Source organism: Phlebotomus argentipes, unplaced genomic scaffold, assembly GCF_947086385.1.
Source record: "Phlebotomus argentipes unplaced genomic scaffold, Phlebotomus argentipes genome assembly contig_15, whole genome shotgun sequence".
NCBI lineage: Eukaryota > Metazoa > Arthropoda > Insecta > Diptera > Psychodidae > Phlebotomus > Phlebotomus argentipes.
The window spans coordinates 8,693,499-8,714,071 of record NW_026776181.1 but is presented as its reverse complement, the minus strand read 5'-3'; the positions used below and the strand labels follow the sequence as shown (position 1 = coordinate 8,714,071).

Here is a 20,573-nt window from a genome sequence, read left to right as displayed (position 1 = left end):
ACATTAATTCTGCGTTGAGAGCTTTTCCATGCTTCGTTCGGGGATGACACGGAGGGCACACACACCCTGCCTGGATCACAATTGCTCCCTCACGTTAATTTTTAGCACGGCTGAAGAGTTGGGGTGAGTTTGGGGCGGGTCGAGGGACACTGTTGACTTTCCTATCAGTGACACATCGAGGGCGATCAGGAGCATTCACTGGCCAAAATGCTCCATATTCATGTGCTAGATGGTGAATTTACATTAAAACTGTCTTCATTTTCGCACTGAGATCCCGTACTTGCGCAAAAATTTCCATCCAACATTTTGGGAGAGACTCTGTGCGAGCGAGAGAGAGTGGGAGAGCGCGGGAGTCGGCGAGAGAGCCGATGTCCCAAGATTCCGTGTCAGATGATGTGGGAGAATCAGAGATTCAGGAGACTTCGGTGCGTCTGGACCACATTTTCGGTTTGCGTGCGCTCTAGTGGGGTGAAAAAGGTCGAGCTTTAAGCTCAACCGCTGTGCGTCCCTCGCGGTACTGAATCAATTGATATCGTCATCGTCAGTCGTTTGCTTCCACTTCCGCTCCGTGAGCTTTCGCCAGTTAGCGCGGAGCTCAAGTGCATCACAGGACAAAGGGATAAAAAAACTATTGCTCTCTTGGTTGAGGAATTTCTGTGTGTGCTCCGGAAAGACTCAGCATAATTTGAGTGAGTGTGTGTGGTAAGTGAAAAAAGTAATTGAATACAAGAATAAGATGGGCTGAGAGGGACGCAAAAAGAGCAGAATTGCAATATGAGCTTGGAGGGATCTGCTAAATAATGGAGTAGAATGGAGAAAAATTGAGTGAAACTGTGCAGAAGGAAATAATAATACCCTCTCTCTTCTCCACCATCCGAATGGAATTGTGGCACTCTTTTCCAGCCAGGGAAACTATGTTGGATGAATTTTTAATTTTGCCTCCGAGAAAACATGGAGATTACCGCCGAGAGACTAAATAAAAAAATACAATGTTGATCAAAGAACACGCTGGACTCGATTAAAGATGAAATTCCAGTTGTGAACATGCTTATTGAATTTGTATGCGAAAAACTCATTTCGGGAAATGCCCAAGGGCTCTCCTTTTCCCTGTCATCTACAGTGTGCACCAAAAGTTTACGGTTGAAATGAGGCGGTGATTACATAATGTAATGCCAACGCTCAATTTACTGTACATAGATTCTGATGATGGTAATATTTGACATTAATATTCCCAGAAAAACGTGGTCCGGAGAAGTCACACAACCATAAAAGGCGATAGATTAAGAATTGTGTTACTACAACCCTTTCTCTGTTCCGATTGTTTGACTTTAAAAGGGGAGAACAGAGTGAATTGCTTTTTAATCCCGATTGTTTCTTTGATAAGTCCATTGATTTCATTGATTCTTTTATCTCAAGCCCAGAATATATTGCTAATTCACTGAAAGAATGACACAAAAGGACAAGCATTACGAGTATAAATTGAATTCTCGTTATAGAAACGGAAAAGGAATGAATCTTTTAGTGAAGTTCTGTCTGATCCACAATAGAAAGTCCCTTTTATAACTGAAAATATATGATAAAGAACATTAGAACTTTAAATTTGGAATTGATCAATAACACTATAGTCGTATTGCGAATATTCCTGTGAGAATGCTTTAAATAGAGCGAGCGAGGGACAAAAATACGACACTATATTAAGCACTATATGGGGCATAAAAATTTCAAGTTCAATCATTTGCATGGAAGCGAGCTGCTCTTCTTGAGGGTTGCGAGATTAAATTGTGGAAATATTTGTGTGCTGCCACAGTGCAGTGCAAATAGATGAATACACGAGTAATTTTCCTTGTGTAATTATGTAATCTCCGGTAAGTGCTCACCACACTTTCCCACCCTTTCTTCGCGGCGAAAGCTCTTCCACGGCGACTATCAAACCATTTACGGCAAATGAGGGCGGCAACACATGGTTACCATGTACTTCTGTCAGGACAAATCTCTCCTCGTGAAAAATTCATAAGCTTCTTTCACACCGTAATTTTTCCCATATGCATATCTGCTTTCCCAACTCAAGAGTCCATCCAGATGTTGATAGCTTCTTTGATTTGACATTCTGGCTCAGGATTTGACGTGATGTAGAGTGAGAAATGTCTGACGGAGATGTAAGTTTGAGTAATTACATCCTCTTTTGAAGACACCGTTGGTGAAAATATAAATCAATTTGTGTTTGAAGCGCATCTGTGATGTGTGGAATCACAGAGATTATATTAGAGCATGTGAACTTTTTATTAATATTAGATTAGACGTTGGGGTAGTTTGAGACTATTGTGATTTTGCTGGGTAAGCAAACTTCCTTCCAACAAAAATGTGTGCTCTTGCATGAGATATTTTCCCAAGGGAAACAGTATACAGAATAAGCAATAAATTCAATTGTGTATTTGAACTTTCTCTGCTACGATTTGTCCTCCTTTAAATTTTACACAACTGTAAGAAAGTTAGGAATATGTATAAAAGGTCTTTATATAGGTACACAGCCTTCCTGAACGTTAATCGATACAGTTCTGTACTTGTTTCCGGTTATTGGTTGATTCACATTTGCATTATGCTTGCAATTCCTATACGAATAATAAATTTTAACTCGGAAATGTCTGTTTTTGGTACTACATTTTTCAAAATCTGACTGATGGCTTATTATCTTGGCGGAAAATGCGCATATAATTTGCGAAGTGAAATTGAAAATTGCAGCAACTGTTAAAGGCGCTTCCCTGAATTATGTTTTCAATTATTGCAACTGTAAATCTCACACACAATTCTCGGTGGTACATTTTTGCGATGGCAACGCTAGTAATGGTTAAATAAATAAATATTTTGAGAGATTTATAAGTTGGCAGCATTTTGCGGAAAGTGTGCGGCGGAAGCCGACAAAGTATGAGAACGAAGTGGTGGAAAAATTCTCGGGACTCTACCAATGCTACGGGATGAAGCCGAAGGGAAGTTGGCTGCACAAAAGCCAAATGTGAAAAGGAGTGAGAGGAGAGTATGAAAAGATGAGAGGAATGAAAAATCAATTCCTTTCCGAAGCATGAGAGAGAAAGTTTTGGAATGGGGAAGTAAATTTCCTCCATGTATTATTTATATTCTCCTCTCTTGCTAGAAGAGATGGCGCGAAAGTGTCTGATGTACCCACAATTGCTCCAACACTTCCGCCAGCCTGACATTCTTCCAAGAGGGTGGTTTTGTGGGAAAAAGAAGCGATGGCAGTCCCAGCGAATAACAATGAGGAAATAACACGGGGCAAATTCAACTATATATCAGTTATTGCGGATAAATTACAATGTTATTGAGAATAGAATTCCATCGACGTTTTAATGATGTCGAATGAGTAATTTTCATTTTAAACATCACAGGAAATTTAATTATAACAAGCTGCACGTCTCCAAGTTGGATTACACAACTCTACAGCCGCCCAACTCCCACTCGGGCTCCCTCAATTTCCTCAGTCACTCGCGATGCTCTGAGACAAGAGTTCCCCAGCACAAAACGTCTCTGCTGCGACAGTGCCGGGCCCCAGCGTCACACGCGGGCGGACGTTTATAAATCAATTAAGTCCGAGCTTCGCGCATCTCTCCGCAATATAATAATAATAAGGCTTCATCACAATTTGGCCAGATTGCGGGTGATTTGCATGGTTCTCCGCATTGTCAATACAATATATACTTCGCACATACCACAAAATATGTACAAAAGATATTTGATTAACATCCGCACGACAGAGAGGGGACGTTGCTGGGCAATATTAAAAATAACTCATTCAGCTCTGCTCTGCCAGAAGATATGCGAGTTGCTCGATGAATTGTAAACTATAGAAACGATACAGTTGTGGAAATTGAGGTTGCCTTTCCGAATTGTCCCTAAACGTAGAAGATGAAGATATACAAGGAGATTGCAGCATTAAATTCTTTTTGCGGTCATGTTTTCTGCTGACTTATATTTGGACCAGAAAAGAAGATGAATTTCTTAATATAATCCGACGAAATCCTTTTGGCTAGACTTTTGGCATCAGCAGTCTCACTTCACTCTGTCAAACCAAATGACGTGAAGGAAGATTTTTTTCCAAAAAGTCGAGTCACCCATTTTCAATCACTATTTTTCCTAAATTCTTCAGTCACTCTTAAGCAGAAGTCTGAGACAGATTTTTTTGTCTTCACGCTTCAATTTTTATGGCAATGATTCATATATACAATCGAAGCGGATAGTTGATTTTTTTGTAGAATACACTGTAAAAGTTATATTTTCCGTGGAGTTTGGGAAAACGAGAAATCCCGAAGTACACTCTTCAGGTTTCTGTAATGTTGAAAGTTTTCTAGCTTAGCTGACACAAGGAAAATTCGCTAAAACTCTTGCAAATTTTATTCGTAATCGTTTTCAATGATACTGTTGGTTACATATCAGTGATGGATTCAAAATAGCATCAATCTAAAAAAGAGAATATGAGATTGTGCCCAATAATAGGAAATTCACTATTTTAGATGTCCTTTTCAATCAAATGCTATACAAGTTTATTGCTATTCTGGGAATTTGGCTTTCTGGCTTTAAAAATAGAACATCTCTTTCCCATTATAAAAGCATTTAGAATTAATTTGGAGGGTTTTTTTAATTTCATAATATTGGTTTTTCGCTGCGCAACGGGATTCACTCATTCTCAAGTGACTTGACTTTTTAGTCATGAAAACAGGGAACATTCTCATAAAACATGCCTCGTCACATACTAATAACAAGGCCATGTTAAAATATGAAATCCTGTGAGATCGTCCCAAAATTGTTTCGTCTCAGCTTTTTCTCCCCTTGACGTTCTCAGGAGGAAACAATACAAATTCATTAGTCATGGCAAAATTGTAGGCAATTCACCTCAGTTGCTGGGGATTAATTTTGTGGAGGATATTGTGAGGGTGTTGCGGATTAATGGGCTTAAAGTATCAAAAGGATAACAAGTATTGGTCTTAAGTACAAGGCTCTGACCCTGATTTACCTATCAATTACTATCAAAGTCGTCTCCGCCCAGGGTGAGATAATTACAGAGGAGAGGAAATCCTTCCACTGGCACTCTTGGGGATGAGCCGGTTTCAGCATGAAGAATTTCCCAAGTGTAAAAATAGACACTCTGGCGAGATTTATTAACCCCAAGATGTTTGGTAAAATTTCTTTTCATTAGTCGCCTCTCGAGTCATAAAGGACTTTTTGCTGTGGGTGGAAAAAAATTGACAAACCCCATTAGGCGTCGGAATGTGGCTGACTAATTTATGAAGATTCTTCTGTGAATTGACTGTTTACCCATGAGTCTTCCGCAGATGAAGAGAATGAAAGGAAGAGAACTGGACAGCAAACAATGAGACTCATTACAAGCGATTTGGATCTCGGGCAATGAGCCACTTCAGTCCTGAAATTGACAATTCGGTAAATGAGACTTTTAGTTCGGGGCTCTCTCTCAGGGTGAAACAAAAGCCCCAACGACTGACGATGAGGAGAGAAACTATTTTCATTCTGTCCCACATTCTGTACCGTCCCGCTCGCCAGTACCACGCTCTTCAGTGTGATTTGTCCGGAAAGATTATTTTCTTCTAATGCCTCTATACGACCCCATGTTGTGCTGTAATTCAATGATTTTCTCTCTTTCCGTGCGCCCCATTTATATGCGATACTATCACTGATCGGCTATTTGTAGAGCACTCCCAAGCCGCCTCCTGGGAGCAGAGCGAGGAGCCCGAGGCGAGAGACGAGGCTTTCGGGAGTAGACGATGATGTCGCCTTGGGGTGGGCGTTTGCCACATTGTGCGTGAAACACTCCATCGAATCGAGGGGCATCGGACGTGAGAGAATGTCAACAAAGGATTTCCTAAACAGAATTGCCGAGGGCGTTATCGAATATGAGAATCGCCATAAAGGATTTTGCAAAATTAAAAGGTATTCAATTTTCGAAGTCATACTTGGGTGACACAGCTTATTATCCCTAAAATTTAAGGACTTCTTGTTCATTGAGAGCTGAGAGCTTTTGTCAAAACTCAAAATCTTTCAAATCTTTCGCAAACCATAATGATTCTTTTTGGCGATAATGAAAACCTCATAAGAAATTAATGAAAATCAACAAATAATTTAAATAAGTCGAGATTGACGGGTGGAGAATTAAGTAACGACATAAAACTGGGTAGCTAGAAAAGAAAATCTGAAAATTGCGTATCATGCTTGCAAAATGCCTTATTATTTAAGAACTTCCTGCCCTTGTTCCCGGAAATACAACTGTTGTATCTCATCTCGTGATTTAATGAAAATACGCTGTAAACAATTTTATGATCCAGTAGCCAATTTCTATATGAGCACTTCATTATTTTTACAGCCACTTGTGCATCACAAAATATTTTACTATCGCTGCTGAAAATCAGAAAAGTCATTCCCGAATAATTTATATCTCTTGGCGCCTTATTGATTTCATGACAATCTTATATTTTTATTTAACGCAAAAATCATACAAGAATTTGCCATTAAAACTCACTATCGTCGCATTCATTGCACGTAGTGAATTGGAAAGTCCTCGGCGGGTGTAATCGTGCGGAAGGCAAATAAATGTGTGTCTTTCACGAGATATCACAATACTTTGGCGATAAATAAAATTCCCATCATTAAAAGCGTCATCATACTTTAGCTAACCATGTTCATGTGTTGAGAAAAACAGTCGTAATATTTCACGTTGTTATCTCATGAAATTTATCCTTAGGAAAATCACTTTGGGAAAAAGACGGTTGTAAAAATATTGACAGGAAATGAGAAATTTTACGAGCCACTCACCAATTTTCGAAACTTTTTATTCACCCACTCTTGCACTTTAACAAATTCCACATAGTGCCTGTGTGGATGGAGGATGGCTCTATTGATTGAGTGCTTTTAAACCATTAGACTTTTTAATAGACTTATCGATTGCCACTTGTTCACACCGTTCCTGATTGGCGATTGAAATGGAATGCAAAATCTAAAGTGCATAAAATGAAATAGATAAATAAATCAAGTCTTTCATTTATTATTCATCTTTCTTTTTAATTTCATTTTATTCGCTGCACAAAGAGAATTTTCAGTTGAAATAAATTTCACGTCAGTCCCAAAAGCAAGAGAAAACTCTGTGTTTGTCAGTGGATTTTCAACACTTTACACCTGCTTGAGAAATGAGTGTGGCTAATTGGAATACTTTTTCCATTGACATTCTTGCAAACAATTCCTACTTATTTAGTTATTCTGGTGCATAGAAAAGTTTTTCCAATTTCACAGTTTGGCAAAGCAGTTGAGATACTTTTGTGGCTGAAATTACTTTTCCCGGGAAAAGTTCTTAATGAGTTTCCTGAGATGATTTGTGAATTAAGTGAAATTTATAACAAATTATATTATTTGTCCAAATTACTATGTATCACTCGGCAATGTGCATAAAATGGTAGTTTGCGGCTTTATCAGGAAATTGCCACTCGTAAATTATGCTGAATCGGGCGAAAATTTAATGCAAAAATATCAGACAACTCGCATAGAACAAAGGCCCATTTAGATAATTTTGAGATACTGAGTGAATTTCATTCTTCTCCTATTTTAATACAGTGACTCTCTGGTTCTCAGTTAAATCCCTCGAAGCTGCCAAGGTATAGATGAAATCCGAGATAAAATTCTGCTGAAGAGATTGTCTCTTAGCATATTCTCCACGTTTAAGAGCACACACTGTCGCATTCGCTTGATATTAAATACTTTCCATCCATGGTAATGATGGCAGAGGTGCGGAAAAGGAGTTTCTCAGAAAAGAGGAAAAAGCATTTGCAGATAGGCTCTGCGCGTCGCCCCGAAAGCTCATTTATTCAGTGCGGGGCTGAGAAGAGAGAGAGACATACAATATTTAATTAATGCTGAGAAATTTATCAGCATAATCATTTCAATTGACATTAGCGAAAAGAGACGAGTTACCTAGAAATAATCGTCTTACTTTTTGCTCCTCTCTGATAGATTAACATGTTGGTTGTGAATAAGACGGAGGGAAGCTTAATATTATCAAAAGGGCAGCAAGACATAATTAATCGGTAAAACATTGAGTTTCTTATTAATTAAAAATTAGATTCTGAGAGTTGTGAATGGTTGTTTATAGACCCTTATAAGGAGATAAATGAGCTCTAAAGTAGAAAAATTTATTCACAATCAATTTTTTCCACACATTTTCATTTGGTGAATATTTATATATGAATTTATATTCATATACAAGCTTATATACAAGTTAGAGATATGTAATTAGGTCATATGATAGACAATGCCAAATTCTCTTGCGTATTTTCTCTGCATGAATGAAACATGCATATGTGAGAGAAAGAGAATTTTTCAGTATGGTAACTTTTGCTGAAAATGTGAGAATATTCTGTGCAAGTGCTAAGAAATTCTCAAAGGAACAAGCTCGAGACAAGAAAATTCGCTATTTCTTCTTATCCAGCCTGAGATGGATCATGTTTGAGGGGGATATCATGTATCCGCACTGTCTCATTATCACTGAAAATGTTCATTTTTCTTCCCCGTAGAATTCTTTCTGGTGGATCGACTGACGGCGCCACTCACATGTGAGATGATTGCATGACAAGAGAGGCGCCTGGAAAGACATGGATGGTGAAAATCGCATAATTCTCAATGTGGGTGGTATCAGGTAATTTTTTCCCATCATATCAGACTCTCCCCAAACATAATTCGAGAGGAAATTCACCAAAAGCACGGTATATGGGAATTTGGGCAATTTTCCCCGGCGTTTTCCCCTCGTGCCTTCTGTTTCTGTGTGTATGTGTGTGGTCAGGAAGAGGCGGCCAGCGGGAGGTTGGTGAAATGGAGCTGAGGCATTGCCGTGAAAAGATGGTGCAAAAACGACAAAATATTTATTCACATTCACCGGAAGAATTTCTTTGTTTGGCGCTTTCAAGTTTTCAGCTCTGCTTTTTGGGGCGCAAAAAAAAAGAATATTTTGCCAGAGAGAAAAAAGTGCTTCATCATTGAGAACCGTCGTCCTCATACCCCAGAATGGACGTGATGATGTGAAATAATGCCCATCCTGAGTGTGAGGATGAAAATCACAGTGGAGCATTTACTCTAAATGAATCATTTTGTAGGCCGTTTTTCCTTTCATTCCAACACACATATACAAGTTTGAGCTTTTTTTCCCACCTCCATTGCAAAAGTTGCCACTTTTCTCACCACTTTGCTCTGGCCTTTCAACACTCCATCCCCTCAGATACGAAACGTACAAAGCCACACTGAAGAAAATCCCAGCAACGAGACTCTCCAGATTGACAGAAGCTCTCGCAAATTATGATCCCGTCCTCAACGAGTACTTTTTCGACCGGCATCCGGGAGTTTTTGCACAGATTCTCAATTACTACAGGTCAGTGTAGAGTTTTAGTTTAAAACCCCTTTTTTTGATGTGCCTTTCTATCGTAGCACTTTTTCCTCGAGCGCCATGAATATGTGCATGCAAAATTACAGCTCAAAAGACTCACTAATCCGAAATAAATTGCAAGGGAGTGGCTGAAAACAGTGACCGCTGTATGAAAAGGATGGAGAGCAGTGGAGAACGCAAGTGTCTTGAGTATGCAGATGTTGCTTCCATCACTTTTGGCGATGAAAAGCTCGCCAGATTTGAATTTAATTTAATAAAGAGGTCGTCAAGTTAGAAAAAGAAATCCTTTCCAAGTGAGCAGCTGCTTTGTGTATTTAATGTCTCGAATAAATTCAATCAGAATGTTTCAGGCGGAATTAATTAAAATGCTCTCTATTAGTCAAATTTATTACACAACAAGTTTTACGAAAACTTTCCACCCAACAATATTCCCTCTCAGAGAGAGAGTCGCGTGAAATCAAAGAACGAGACTAACTTGGGTGAAAACTCTCCTCCATAAATTATATGGGTTTTACCCGCCCTTTATTGAAAATGATTTAATGAAATTCGTTGATTTTCCACCCTGTCGATTTGGGGAGAGAGCAATGAAAATATTTGGAGCCTCTCTTTTTGCCATTTCGAAAAAAAAAATCAGTGACAAAAGGTCAGAGGTGATAAAAAGCTATTTTCCCACCTGAAATTTGTCATTCCACAGTGTGTCTAATTTACTCTGGCAATTGATAAAACTCTCCAAGTATTCGCGATAAATCGTGGAGAAATAAGAGGAAATCGATAGCTGGCAACAGATGCATTTCGTGTTCGTTTCGGGGTAAATAAATCCGCGAGAATTCACTATTGAAAGCTTCAGTGGGAAGGAAAACACGAATAGAATTTTAGCGTAATTTCATTGGTGTAGTTCTTTGAAAGCTTTGCATTGTCATTTGCATCTTTCAGTGCACTAAATCTGCTCGTGATGATGTGTGCTTGTGTGGAAAATGTTCAATATATGTATAGCTTAATATTCACATTATCATTGTAGCATTTCGTGTTTATATTAATATTCTAGCAATAGTTGCAGTTAATAACTATTTATGCCGCTGTGCTCTCATGTGAACATTGCTTTGTAATTTCACTGCAGAACTGGAAAGCTTCATTACCCGACTGATGTGTGCGGACCACTTTTCGAGGAGGAGCTGGAGTTCTGGGGCCTCGACTCCAATCAGGTGGAGCCGTGCTGCTGGTCCACGTACAGCATCCACCGCGACACGCAGACTACTCTGGCGATTATCGATAAGCTGGACTTAGACAACGAAAAGCCGTCTGAAGAGCAAATAGCCAGACTGTTCGGTTTCGAGGAGGCCCTGGCTCGAGGCGAGCTCAACTGCTGGCAGAAGCTGAAGCCCAAAATTTGGGCAATGTTTGACGAGCCGTCGAGCTCGATGGGCGCCAAAGTAAAGGCTAGCAATGTGCATTGAATGTTTCATGAATTCCCTGCAATCACATTCATTAATTCACAACATTTTATCTCTTTCCATGATTCCTGCATCTCATCCCAAGGTTGTGGCGTGCATTTCGGTGTTTTTCATCTGTACATCCGTCATTGTGTTCTGCTTGAAAACACATCCGGGCTTTAGAGTGGAGCTACTTCCTGTGGACTTCATTGTGGCCAACAGCAGTAGTGAATTGACCAACACAACAGTGGCATATCAAGAGGAGACAACGACTGCATCGACAATGAGACCATCTCAGACCACCTTCGCAACAACGAATTACTCCGGCCGATGGAAGAGGCCCAGCATGGTGAAGGACGGTTGGCAGGACACTTACGGCCAGCCTCATTTGGCATTCTTCTATGTGGAGCTCATGTGCAATCTGTGGTTCATCATTGAGCTGGCGGTGCGTTTTGTGGTAAGCAACACAGGAAATCAATTAATACGGGTCCGAAGCCCAGTGGAAATTGCCATTGCAGCCATTAGGAATTCAATACAATTGTCATTTCACTGTCTCATTCACGTCCGTGGGTCTTCGACCATTAGATTAGCTATGAATGCATTTGAGCCGACGACAGGACTAATGATGTTGTTGATTGCAGGTTGCGCCCAATCTCTTCCAATTCGTCAAATCCCCAGTGAATATCATCGATCTGGCCGCCACTTTGAGCTTCTACACGGACGTGGCGCAGCAGATGGGCGAACAACCGGGCCTGCTGGAGGCCTTCTCCATCATCCGGATTCTGAGACTGTTCAAGCTAACGCGCCACTCGCCCGGCCTCCGCATCCTCATTCACACCTTCAAGGCGTCCGCCAAGGAGCTCACCCTCCTCGTCTTCTTCCTCGTTCTCGGCATCGTGGTCTTCGCCAGTCTCGTCTATTATGCTGAAAAGTTGCAAGTGCGTATTTCTTATCTGAATTGAATTCATGGAGAATTATAGATTTTACAAAAAAATAGGAATTCAATTTATTAGTTGGACATTTGATTGTAGATACTACCAATAAGCGACACCATTTGTTCCCTTTTCTATGTGTTTTAATTTCAATTGCATTGTTACTTTATTCTAAAAGAACTTATTTAATTTAATCGTGTCTTAGCCATCTCTTACTACTCAAGGAAGTATAAAAACTCTGTAATCACTTTAAGCTACATTGGTGAATCTCGAATCTATATTAACCTGTAATGCTATTCAACTCTGATTCGACTGTTATTGCTTTAAAATTGTTGTCTAATCCCGTGTCTCTTCCAGGATAATCCGGATAATCAATTCAAAAGCATTCCTCTCGGTCTGTGGTGGGCCATAGTGACCATGACGACAGTGGGATACGGCGATATTGTCCCCAAGACGTACGTGGGGATGTTTGTAGGCGCTCTTTGTGCATTGGCCGGTGTCTTGACGATTGCTCTTCCCGTTCCGGTCATCGTCAGCAATTTTTCCATGTTCTACTCACACACTCAGGTACTGTTCGCACTACCGCCCCATGCAAATGAAACGAATCAGAGGTCATACGTCGGAGTATATTTCATATTCTTGTAATTGAATACGGTCATTTCTTCATACCGTCTGCTCGTCCGCAAGTGGATGATTGCTGAATAAGTAAAGTTGGATTTTCTTAAAAATGCATGTGAATGTGGTCTTCCACGCTGTGGAGAAGCTTTGAGGGTCGTAATTCTCGGAATTTCTACCCTCTGGGCAATTGGGCTTAATTGAATCAAATAGATTTTCCACTCCGTTGAAATTACGAAATACACCAAACGATGGTGTTTGGCGGTGTCGAGAATGGTCCTCTTATTGATGGGATGTGTGGTCTAATATCCGATTGAGTTTAATTTCTAAAGTGCCACAATATTATGCACTTCAGGCACGATCCAAATTGCCGAGGCAACGTCAGCGTGTCATTCCTGTGGAACAGCCGAGGCGAAAGAGGGACACCGAGGTCTCAACAATACGACACAATGTCAACAGCAGCCTGAAGAATAGTCAGCACCCGCCGAATGCCCACCTAAACAATTTCAAAGATGCCTTTGGTACGGCAAAAATTGGTAGGAGAGGCTCCCTTGTCAGTTCTATGGTTATTCTAAATTGGGTGTCTTTCTTTTTCTACTCCAAAACAGCAGTAATTTCACCCTCTGTCGATAACAAATCACGCCAGGTGACAAAGGATGACTCCGCCCAGGAGACTGACAACCATCGTGACACAAAATACCGCCTTGATTATTTCTAAAGTTAAGATGGAATGCATAGCCGTGAATGACCCGAAGTAATCCAGCCAAATAGACGCTGAACCCTTTATCGACTTTACCAAGCTCGTATACTTTTGTGATAATAAATTATCTCTCTTGAATTGTAGAACTTCCATTGATTGAGAAAAATTTCTATATTTAAATAAGGTGAAAAGTTACACAATTTCTAGATAGGTGAGTGAATAAATATTCTTTCAATCCCAATTGTACAGAGCTTGTCTGCAACACTCTCAACGTTACGTCGCACCTTTTAAAGTTGTGGTTGAAGACAATTTAATGTATATTTAGCAAATGAATTGTTAAACTTACTATACAGTCGAAGCTGATTATATGAAGAAAATTCATTTGCATAATTAACTTCTCTGTCGCGTCGTTTTCGACTGCTTTCTAACTCTTTAGCTGGAGTTTGGTCAATATTTGTGAATTTCTCGCCATTGAGAGCATCTTTTGAACCTATTGAGCTTGACGAATCCCAATTGATACAGAGCATTCAGAGCGCTTGAAGTGTGTCTGAAAGCTTCCATTTCAATCGCATAGCCTTTATGCAAATACGTTGATTTATCTTTCATCCTCTCAACTTTTCCACATTTCAGTGATATTTCAACTCATATTGAGACCATTGAGACCAAAGTTTGTGAAATATTGTCCACCGCAAGCTCGAGAGTGTTGATGACAAACTTTTATTGAATATACATATTTCTTATTGTAAGGAAAAAAAAAAGAATGCGAAAGTCTTATAATAACGTAGTGAAATTGTAAAAAGAATCTCTTCCACAAAGTATTGGCCCTTCTATTTTGTTATTCACCCTCAATTTGTAATTTAATATAATATTATGTATGTGTAAAATTACATGAATACTTGTCCAAACTGTGATTCATCTAGAAAACAAAAAGAGATTAAACCTCCTCAAGAGAAAGAGAGAGAAAATATAGTAAGAAATAATGTATAGGAAAAGTGCTTCTTTTTTGCCATTCTTGGTCGTTTCGTCCTTTTATCATTCCCGTTATCTTATAAATCCTTATTAGGTATTTTCTCTCGTCGCTAGAGAAAACACACATTCAAATCTACTGAAATTGGGGGTGGCAAAAGTTTTGTGCTTCTCACTATTCTGACCCGAGCAGAGTTTGGGATCAAATCCGGACAGAAGTGCGGCTGTTCGGGAAACTTTTTCATCCGTTTGGTGATTATAGGAAAAAAAATGGATGGCCCCGAGGCAGCGGAGTCGTCGGAAAATAAGTTGAAAATAAGGTTTTATTGAGGAAGGGTGGCCTTTATTTGATTACCTCCCCCCGTGCATCGTGGCAACTTCATTTTGTGGCGCGAATACGAGCCAGAGTGTTGCTAAATCAACCGGCAAGTGAGAAAAACATTCGAGCCAACCTTAAATCAATCATCTCAGTGTATTTTTATTGATTCCGCAACCATTCCAACCGTAAAAGTTGCTCAAGTACCAACCATACGATCTGTATAACACTTTATGTGAGTAATAGCCGTGTGTCTATTTTATAAATTCATACCGTGAAGTTGTTTGTGTTGTTTGTTGGACAAAGAAAATAAGTGTGTGGCTCTTTTTTGGGCGGTGAGAAACAACAACATTTATTGGCCTGATAAACAACACGAGAGGCAGACAAATAAATTTGATCTCTCTCCAGACATTTCTTGATTAAAGTACAGAGAAAAAATGATGAACTACAAGTAGAAATTCATATGCATTGCTTGTTAATCTCCTTCACGACTTGGTAGGAATAGCAAATTGTTCTACGGAAGCTTGGCGCTAAAGAATGGAAGCATCGCTTCTGAGAATTGGATCAGCAGGGTTCCCTGAATTATTTATGACGAACATTTTCACTGTTTGGTGTCTTGCATGATGGGAAAAATTGCTCTGCAGTCCTAATAATTCTCTCCATTTTCACAAATCCATGTCGTTATGCAGAAAAATGTTTTTCATTTCCCGCTTGGGAAGGTTTATATGTTTCTCATTTGCCTTGAGGGTTTGTTTTGAAGGACAAGTCTAAAGCTCAGAATCTAATGCTATTTCTTGCAAAATAATTAATCACACTGCTCCTCTACACGTTGAACAGGTGGCTTTCATGTCATGTATCACATTAGCATACAAGTAATTTAAGTAAAATATTCAATTTTGGATGAAAATATAATCCACACGGTGTCTTTTGATCTGCTACACATACATAACGTAAAGAGAATTTTTCAATAATTCTCCCAATTCCCTTTTGTCTCCAATCTTCACATATATCCTCTGGGAAGGCGTTCTTCGAATTCATCGCGCGATAGAATATTGGAAAAATTGTTGCTCTCAAGCTATATCATATTCATTTTTCCCCAAAAAACCCTCTTCACTCTGATTTTATTCTATCGCGATTTTCATCCCCCTTGATTATATGTATATAAGCCGCACATTTTTGGTTGTTACAGTGTTTCTCATGATAATATCACAGATAGAAGAAACCTAAATTTCACAATTTTTATATAGATATATCCCATGTTTGCATGAGTATATAAACGATAACATCAACTATACAGTAGATACATAAACCTAATGGGAGGAATATAGTCACTCGATGTAAATTTGTACGTTCATAAATGCATATTTTCAGAGTTTTTGGTGAAATATTTTTTAGAATTGAAGTGATTTGCGCATTGTGTATCTTCTTTCTTGTGAAGAGTAACTCCGAAGTCTTTGTGACGGTCTATGGGTGGATTTTTATGTATTTTCCAATCATTCATATTATTTTTGACACCACTGTATGATATGTAGATGGCACAATGTATTCTCTTCACTCCCCCTTTGGCGCCGATCAGCCACATTGTGGTGTTTCCACTTGATTGATCCCTGTCGCTTAAGGTTATGTTTAGGGTGTCTCAAGATACCGATTAGACCAGAGGGTGTGAAGTTCACTCAAACGTATCGATATTTACCGCCAATGAGTGCTAATTTAGTGAAGAAAGAGAAAAGTGCCACAATTTGAGAGTGTTTCCTGCACGTTTTACGTTCTTTTAAATTTCAAATTTGGCTTTTTACGAGCAGTCACGCAGATATAAAAAGACATGATGGTCGTGGATATTCCTCTTTCATATATGCATACATATATCAAATGTCTGTTTGATATACGAGTCATTAGCGTAACCCTATCTAAAGAACATTGGATTTCACCACCGACCAAATGACCCATCCAATTGATAAGTTTTGAACTGTAATAGGACACCATGGCTGCGTGGGTGGATTGAATTACATCAAATCCAATCAATCAAACATTTACCATAAATTTACAAATTTGCAACTCAACCATTGACCTCGCATGAATCGACATTTGCTTTTCAAATGTCCCTGGAAACAATTTGGCCATTTCGCAGATGTCTTTATGGATATCGATTGCCTTCCAATTGACTTTCAAATCGGTCACCGCCATTAAAAGTCTCCTTGTGACACTTATTGCCGAAATTAGCCTCCTAAATGGGAAATGCCTTGCCAGACCCTTATTTGGGGACACGCAAACTGAATGACAAATTTATCCCATAAGTTTTGCCGGCGAAATACTTGCACTTTGTTGGCAAAAATCTTGAAATGGCGGTTGTTTGCTCAAATCCAACTCGTGTCTGAATAAACATTTGATTTGCATTTTTCCCCATTAATTTAATACGCCCAATTTTAAACTCAATTACCCTGACTCGTTTTGCCACTTTACATTACATCCCAAATCTAAACACATAATATGGTATGGCGGGTGAAAATAAACTTTGCAGGGCACCATGTTTGGGAGTGCTGTTTTTGGGGTTTGAGATTGAATTTCATTCGTTACCAGAGCTATAAATTAATTTGTATGTGTATTAGAAAGCAATTTTGCAACATTTGCGTATTGGGAGAGTTTTGCGTTGATGTTGCACGAGTTGTTCTGGCATTTTTGTCTCATCACATACAGCAATTGTGCCACAAACAGGCTCACACACAATTCTCAATAAAGGGGTATTGAAAAATATAATGCTGCAAGAGTGGGAGAGTTTGTTGATTTTGCCAACTTTGCCAAGGATGAAAATGTAAAGACACCTGCCATGAAAACCCATGGTAAATGAGAAAACACTCAAGAGGGCTCTTGAGTTACAAATGGGATTTCATGGGGAGTCGAACCCGCTTTGGGGAGTTTGTTTTTCACCCGGGGAGCAGGAGCGTTACAGTCATTCATGTATATTTAATAATTCGCGACGCATCCCCAAAGGCATCGCTGTGATCCTTTTGTTTTTTGCACGTTGCCTCCCATTCAATATTCCATCTATATTAGACTCCCTATTTTTAAGTAGACTAAAGTTGGAGCTTCATTTCACTTATACACTGATCTATTTTATTGAAAAACGTGACTTTTTTACGAACCTCGCAAATGAATAAGAAATCATCTTCCTGTCTCCTCTGAAGGTTGGAAACTCCTTCCCTTCCAACAATCCACCATCTGTGATATTCTTACGAGACGGAAGAAGAATGAGGACTCTTGTGGTGCGAGGCCACTTCCGAGAAAGATTGATATGGACAAATTCGGAGGCGGAAAAGTCGTCATTTTTGCTCACAAGACAAGAAAAGATGAAGGGAAGAAAAAGGCGTTTTCACGCTAAATGATTCCAAATTGAGAAAAATAATACGATATGAAATTGCTGCCCAAGCTTAGTGGCGTTTCATAAGAAAATCCCCATGTATTTCCATTTGAATTAGGCTACCGTTTCTGGTTGGAGATTGAAAAAAAGAAAATAGTTAAGAAAAATAAATTGAGGCGATAATTGAAAGCTACCCATTTGAATTTTCCATTTCGTTTCTCGTCGCTTCTCTTACCCACCCGCAATTTCACTTCCTTGTGTAGAAAGTGATGAAAATTTTAAACCTCATAATGAGAATCTGAGAAAACGCCAGAAGCCACTCAATGTGATGAGGAGCATTTTTGCACAACACCACTTTGCTTCTGGGATGTATGATAATAATTTTTATTATGATTTTCACTCTCGTGAATTCTCCATTCCCAATGATATTCAACAGGCTATGTCACGTGCTTGGGAAATTGCCTCATATTCGGATTGAATGTGCATGGAAAATTCTCAGAACTCTGACCCGAAATTACTCTGGCGCTGCCAAGAAAACCACCCCTGGCCTTATAAAATTATGTGTGTGTGTTTTTTTTCCCTATCGAGCAGCAGAAACAACTTCTGGCGAAAATCCATTTTATATCTCGTACACAAATTTCCAGGAAAATTTTAATAACATGTCACGGAGTGTTTGGCATAATTTTCAACGACCGCAATTTTCGAGGACCCTCGATTTCACTGAGCGGAAATTCTTTTTTGTCTCCTTCACGTGGAAGCCATCAATAAGGGACTTAATTAAAAAGCCAAGACATTTCTGTTTTTGCTGGCAAGTGCGGCGAGAGGAAGATAAACATGCCAACTTTGGGGGTATGAATATTTATGAATTGAGTGGCAAAGGTCATATTCTTTGCCTTTCGCCGCACAAAGATGGCTTAAAAGTGTTTGCTTTCGGTTCCGATGATGGTTATTTGCTAGGACATCAGGCCTGTTGCATGTACCTTCTTACCTTATCACGAGTTTATGGTTTAACCGTGGCGATTATTCACCAGAGTGCAATTACACAGCTCTTAAAGCGAAGGCATGAGCGTGTCGGATGGCGTGTTTAGAGTTTGTACCCGAGATTAAAACACATCTCCGCACTGTCATAATTCTCAAAGAGGAAATCCTCCTGTACATGATTATAGGATTACTTACACTGTGTTGATTCCAGAGTAGTTGAGCGTGTTCACTCCTCTTTGGGGCGGAAAGTCTCATGAAAATGTATATTTTGCAGGTGAATTATCCAGAAATTAATCTCATGCGTACATGAGACAAAATGCCCCTTGATATCATCGACTCTCGTCTCCCGAATGAAGCTCCTTGACTCCTCATGCCTGCCGGTTGCCATGTGCCGAAACATAAAGTGGCGCCAGAGTGTGATATTATATTTATGCTGGGAGACACGGAAACAAAATTATCTGACGGCGGGGGTTACAGTCATCTCATTACTCACCCTCCCTGTTGCGTCCTGCATTCCGGGTGTTGGTTGCCACCGCGCGTCTGAGTATGTGATTATGGAACAAAGGGAAGTGTAAGTCCAGTAAACACGTCCATAGGCAACCCTTATCATAGGCTCAGTTGGATACATTTAGCGCAGAGCTTCACCCAACTCGACGGTGTCCAGTGATGATCCTTGATGGGAAGTGCAGAGATAATATCACTGACACACCAACTAAGCTCATGTGCTAATTCAAGTCTAAGTATAGCGGAAATTCAAGTTGATATTGCCAAACTCACTGTTTTCCCCACCCTTTCCCACACTATTTAGAGTCTTGATGCTAAAAGTTACGGTTGTTAATAAAACGGATAATATCGTGGGCATCAAAGCACAGGTCTTCCTGTGTCGAGATGATAAAGCTGCAGGCTATTGAGACACTTAATGAATGTACTCTGAGCGGTCCGCTTATGAAATTTCCCTCAACCGACTCTGTCCGCGGTGAGATCTTCCAAATAATAATCACAAAACACATGACATAAACTTTGCCTAATCCCTGCTACAGTGAAATTGAGCGACATATACCTTTCCTTACTCATGAAAATTGCTATACCCTTCGAAATGGAGGTGTTTTCATTTCATCTCCGGAGCTTTCGGCTGAACGAGCACACCTATGTCCATTAATTGAAATAGGAATGGAAATTCTATATCACAATCTAATGGGATACATCAAGTGTTCACAGAAAAACGATAGATCTCTGCAGGATTTGTGACATTGAATACTAAATTGAATTAGTGCTTCTACTGATGATAATTCCAGCTCACAATTTTGGAGTGAAATAATTGGATTTATTTGATTTTGTTGTAACATTTAGTGCCAGTTTGAACTCGCATAAAGCAGATTTGATAAGAAAATTAAACTTTGAGATGCTGTAAAAGTTGAAGTAAGCTTGAGTGGGAAATTGTGCAAAGACGGCATGCCACAAGATATTGCCTTTGATCTCACAAACTCAATTTCCCACACAGCTTGTTTCATAATTTATCGAGAGTGGAACATTATTTTTCTCTCCAGCTTTTAGAAAATCATCCGTGAGGTGTAATTTTGTCTGCAGAAATCAATATCCACTGTTTTCATTGCTGTAAGTGCATGGGCATCACAGTGCGAGCTTCCACATCACGAGCTGTCGTTAGGGAAAATAACCTTTAGGTATTTGCTCAGGTGAATAATATTTGAACAATGCAAATTCAATTATCGACGTTGAGATTCACGTTTGTGCAAATCACGTTGAGTTCATATGCATAAAATTGGGGGGCGAAGCGAAGGTAATGCGATGATATTAAATGCCTTCAGTGACAAA

General features: G+C 39.5%; 1 protein-coding gene across 5 annotated transcripts; it reads left to right on the top strand.

Moving 5' to 3' along the window:
* The first annotated feature begins 439 nt into the window (after window positions 1-439).
* Window positions 440-14,108, top strand: LOC132261558 (potassium voltage-gated channel protein Shaw-like). 5 transcript variants are annotated; one of them, XM_059760419.1, is made up of 9 exons: window positions 440-702; window positions 8,583-8,704; window positions 9,281-9,430; window positions 10,563-10,875; window positions 10,982-11,332; window positions 11,517-11,813; window positions 12,165-12,374; window positions 12,778-12,958; window positions 13,031-14,108. In XM_059760419.1, the coding sequence occupies exons 2-9, from the start codon at window positions 8,661-8,663 to the stop codon at window positions 13,138-13,140; spliced, it is 1,656 nt and encodes a 551-aa protein (XP_059616402.1). In that variant the 5' UTR covers window positions 440-702; window positions 8,583-8,660; the 3' UTR covers window positions 13,141-14,108. The 5 variants fall into 5 exon arrangements, with proteins under 5 accessions (XP_059616402.1, XP_059616405.1, XP_059616404.1 ...); XM_059760422.1 differs by having other exon boundaries at window positions 10,563-10,890; window positions 12,778-12,943; window positions 13,034-14,108; XM_059760421.1 differs by having other exon boundaries at window positions 10,563-10,890; window positions 12,778-12,943.
* The last annotated feature ends 6,465 nt before the right edge of the window (window positions 14,109-20,573 follow it).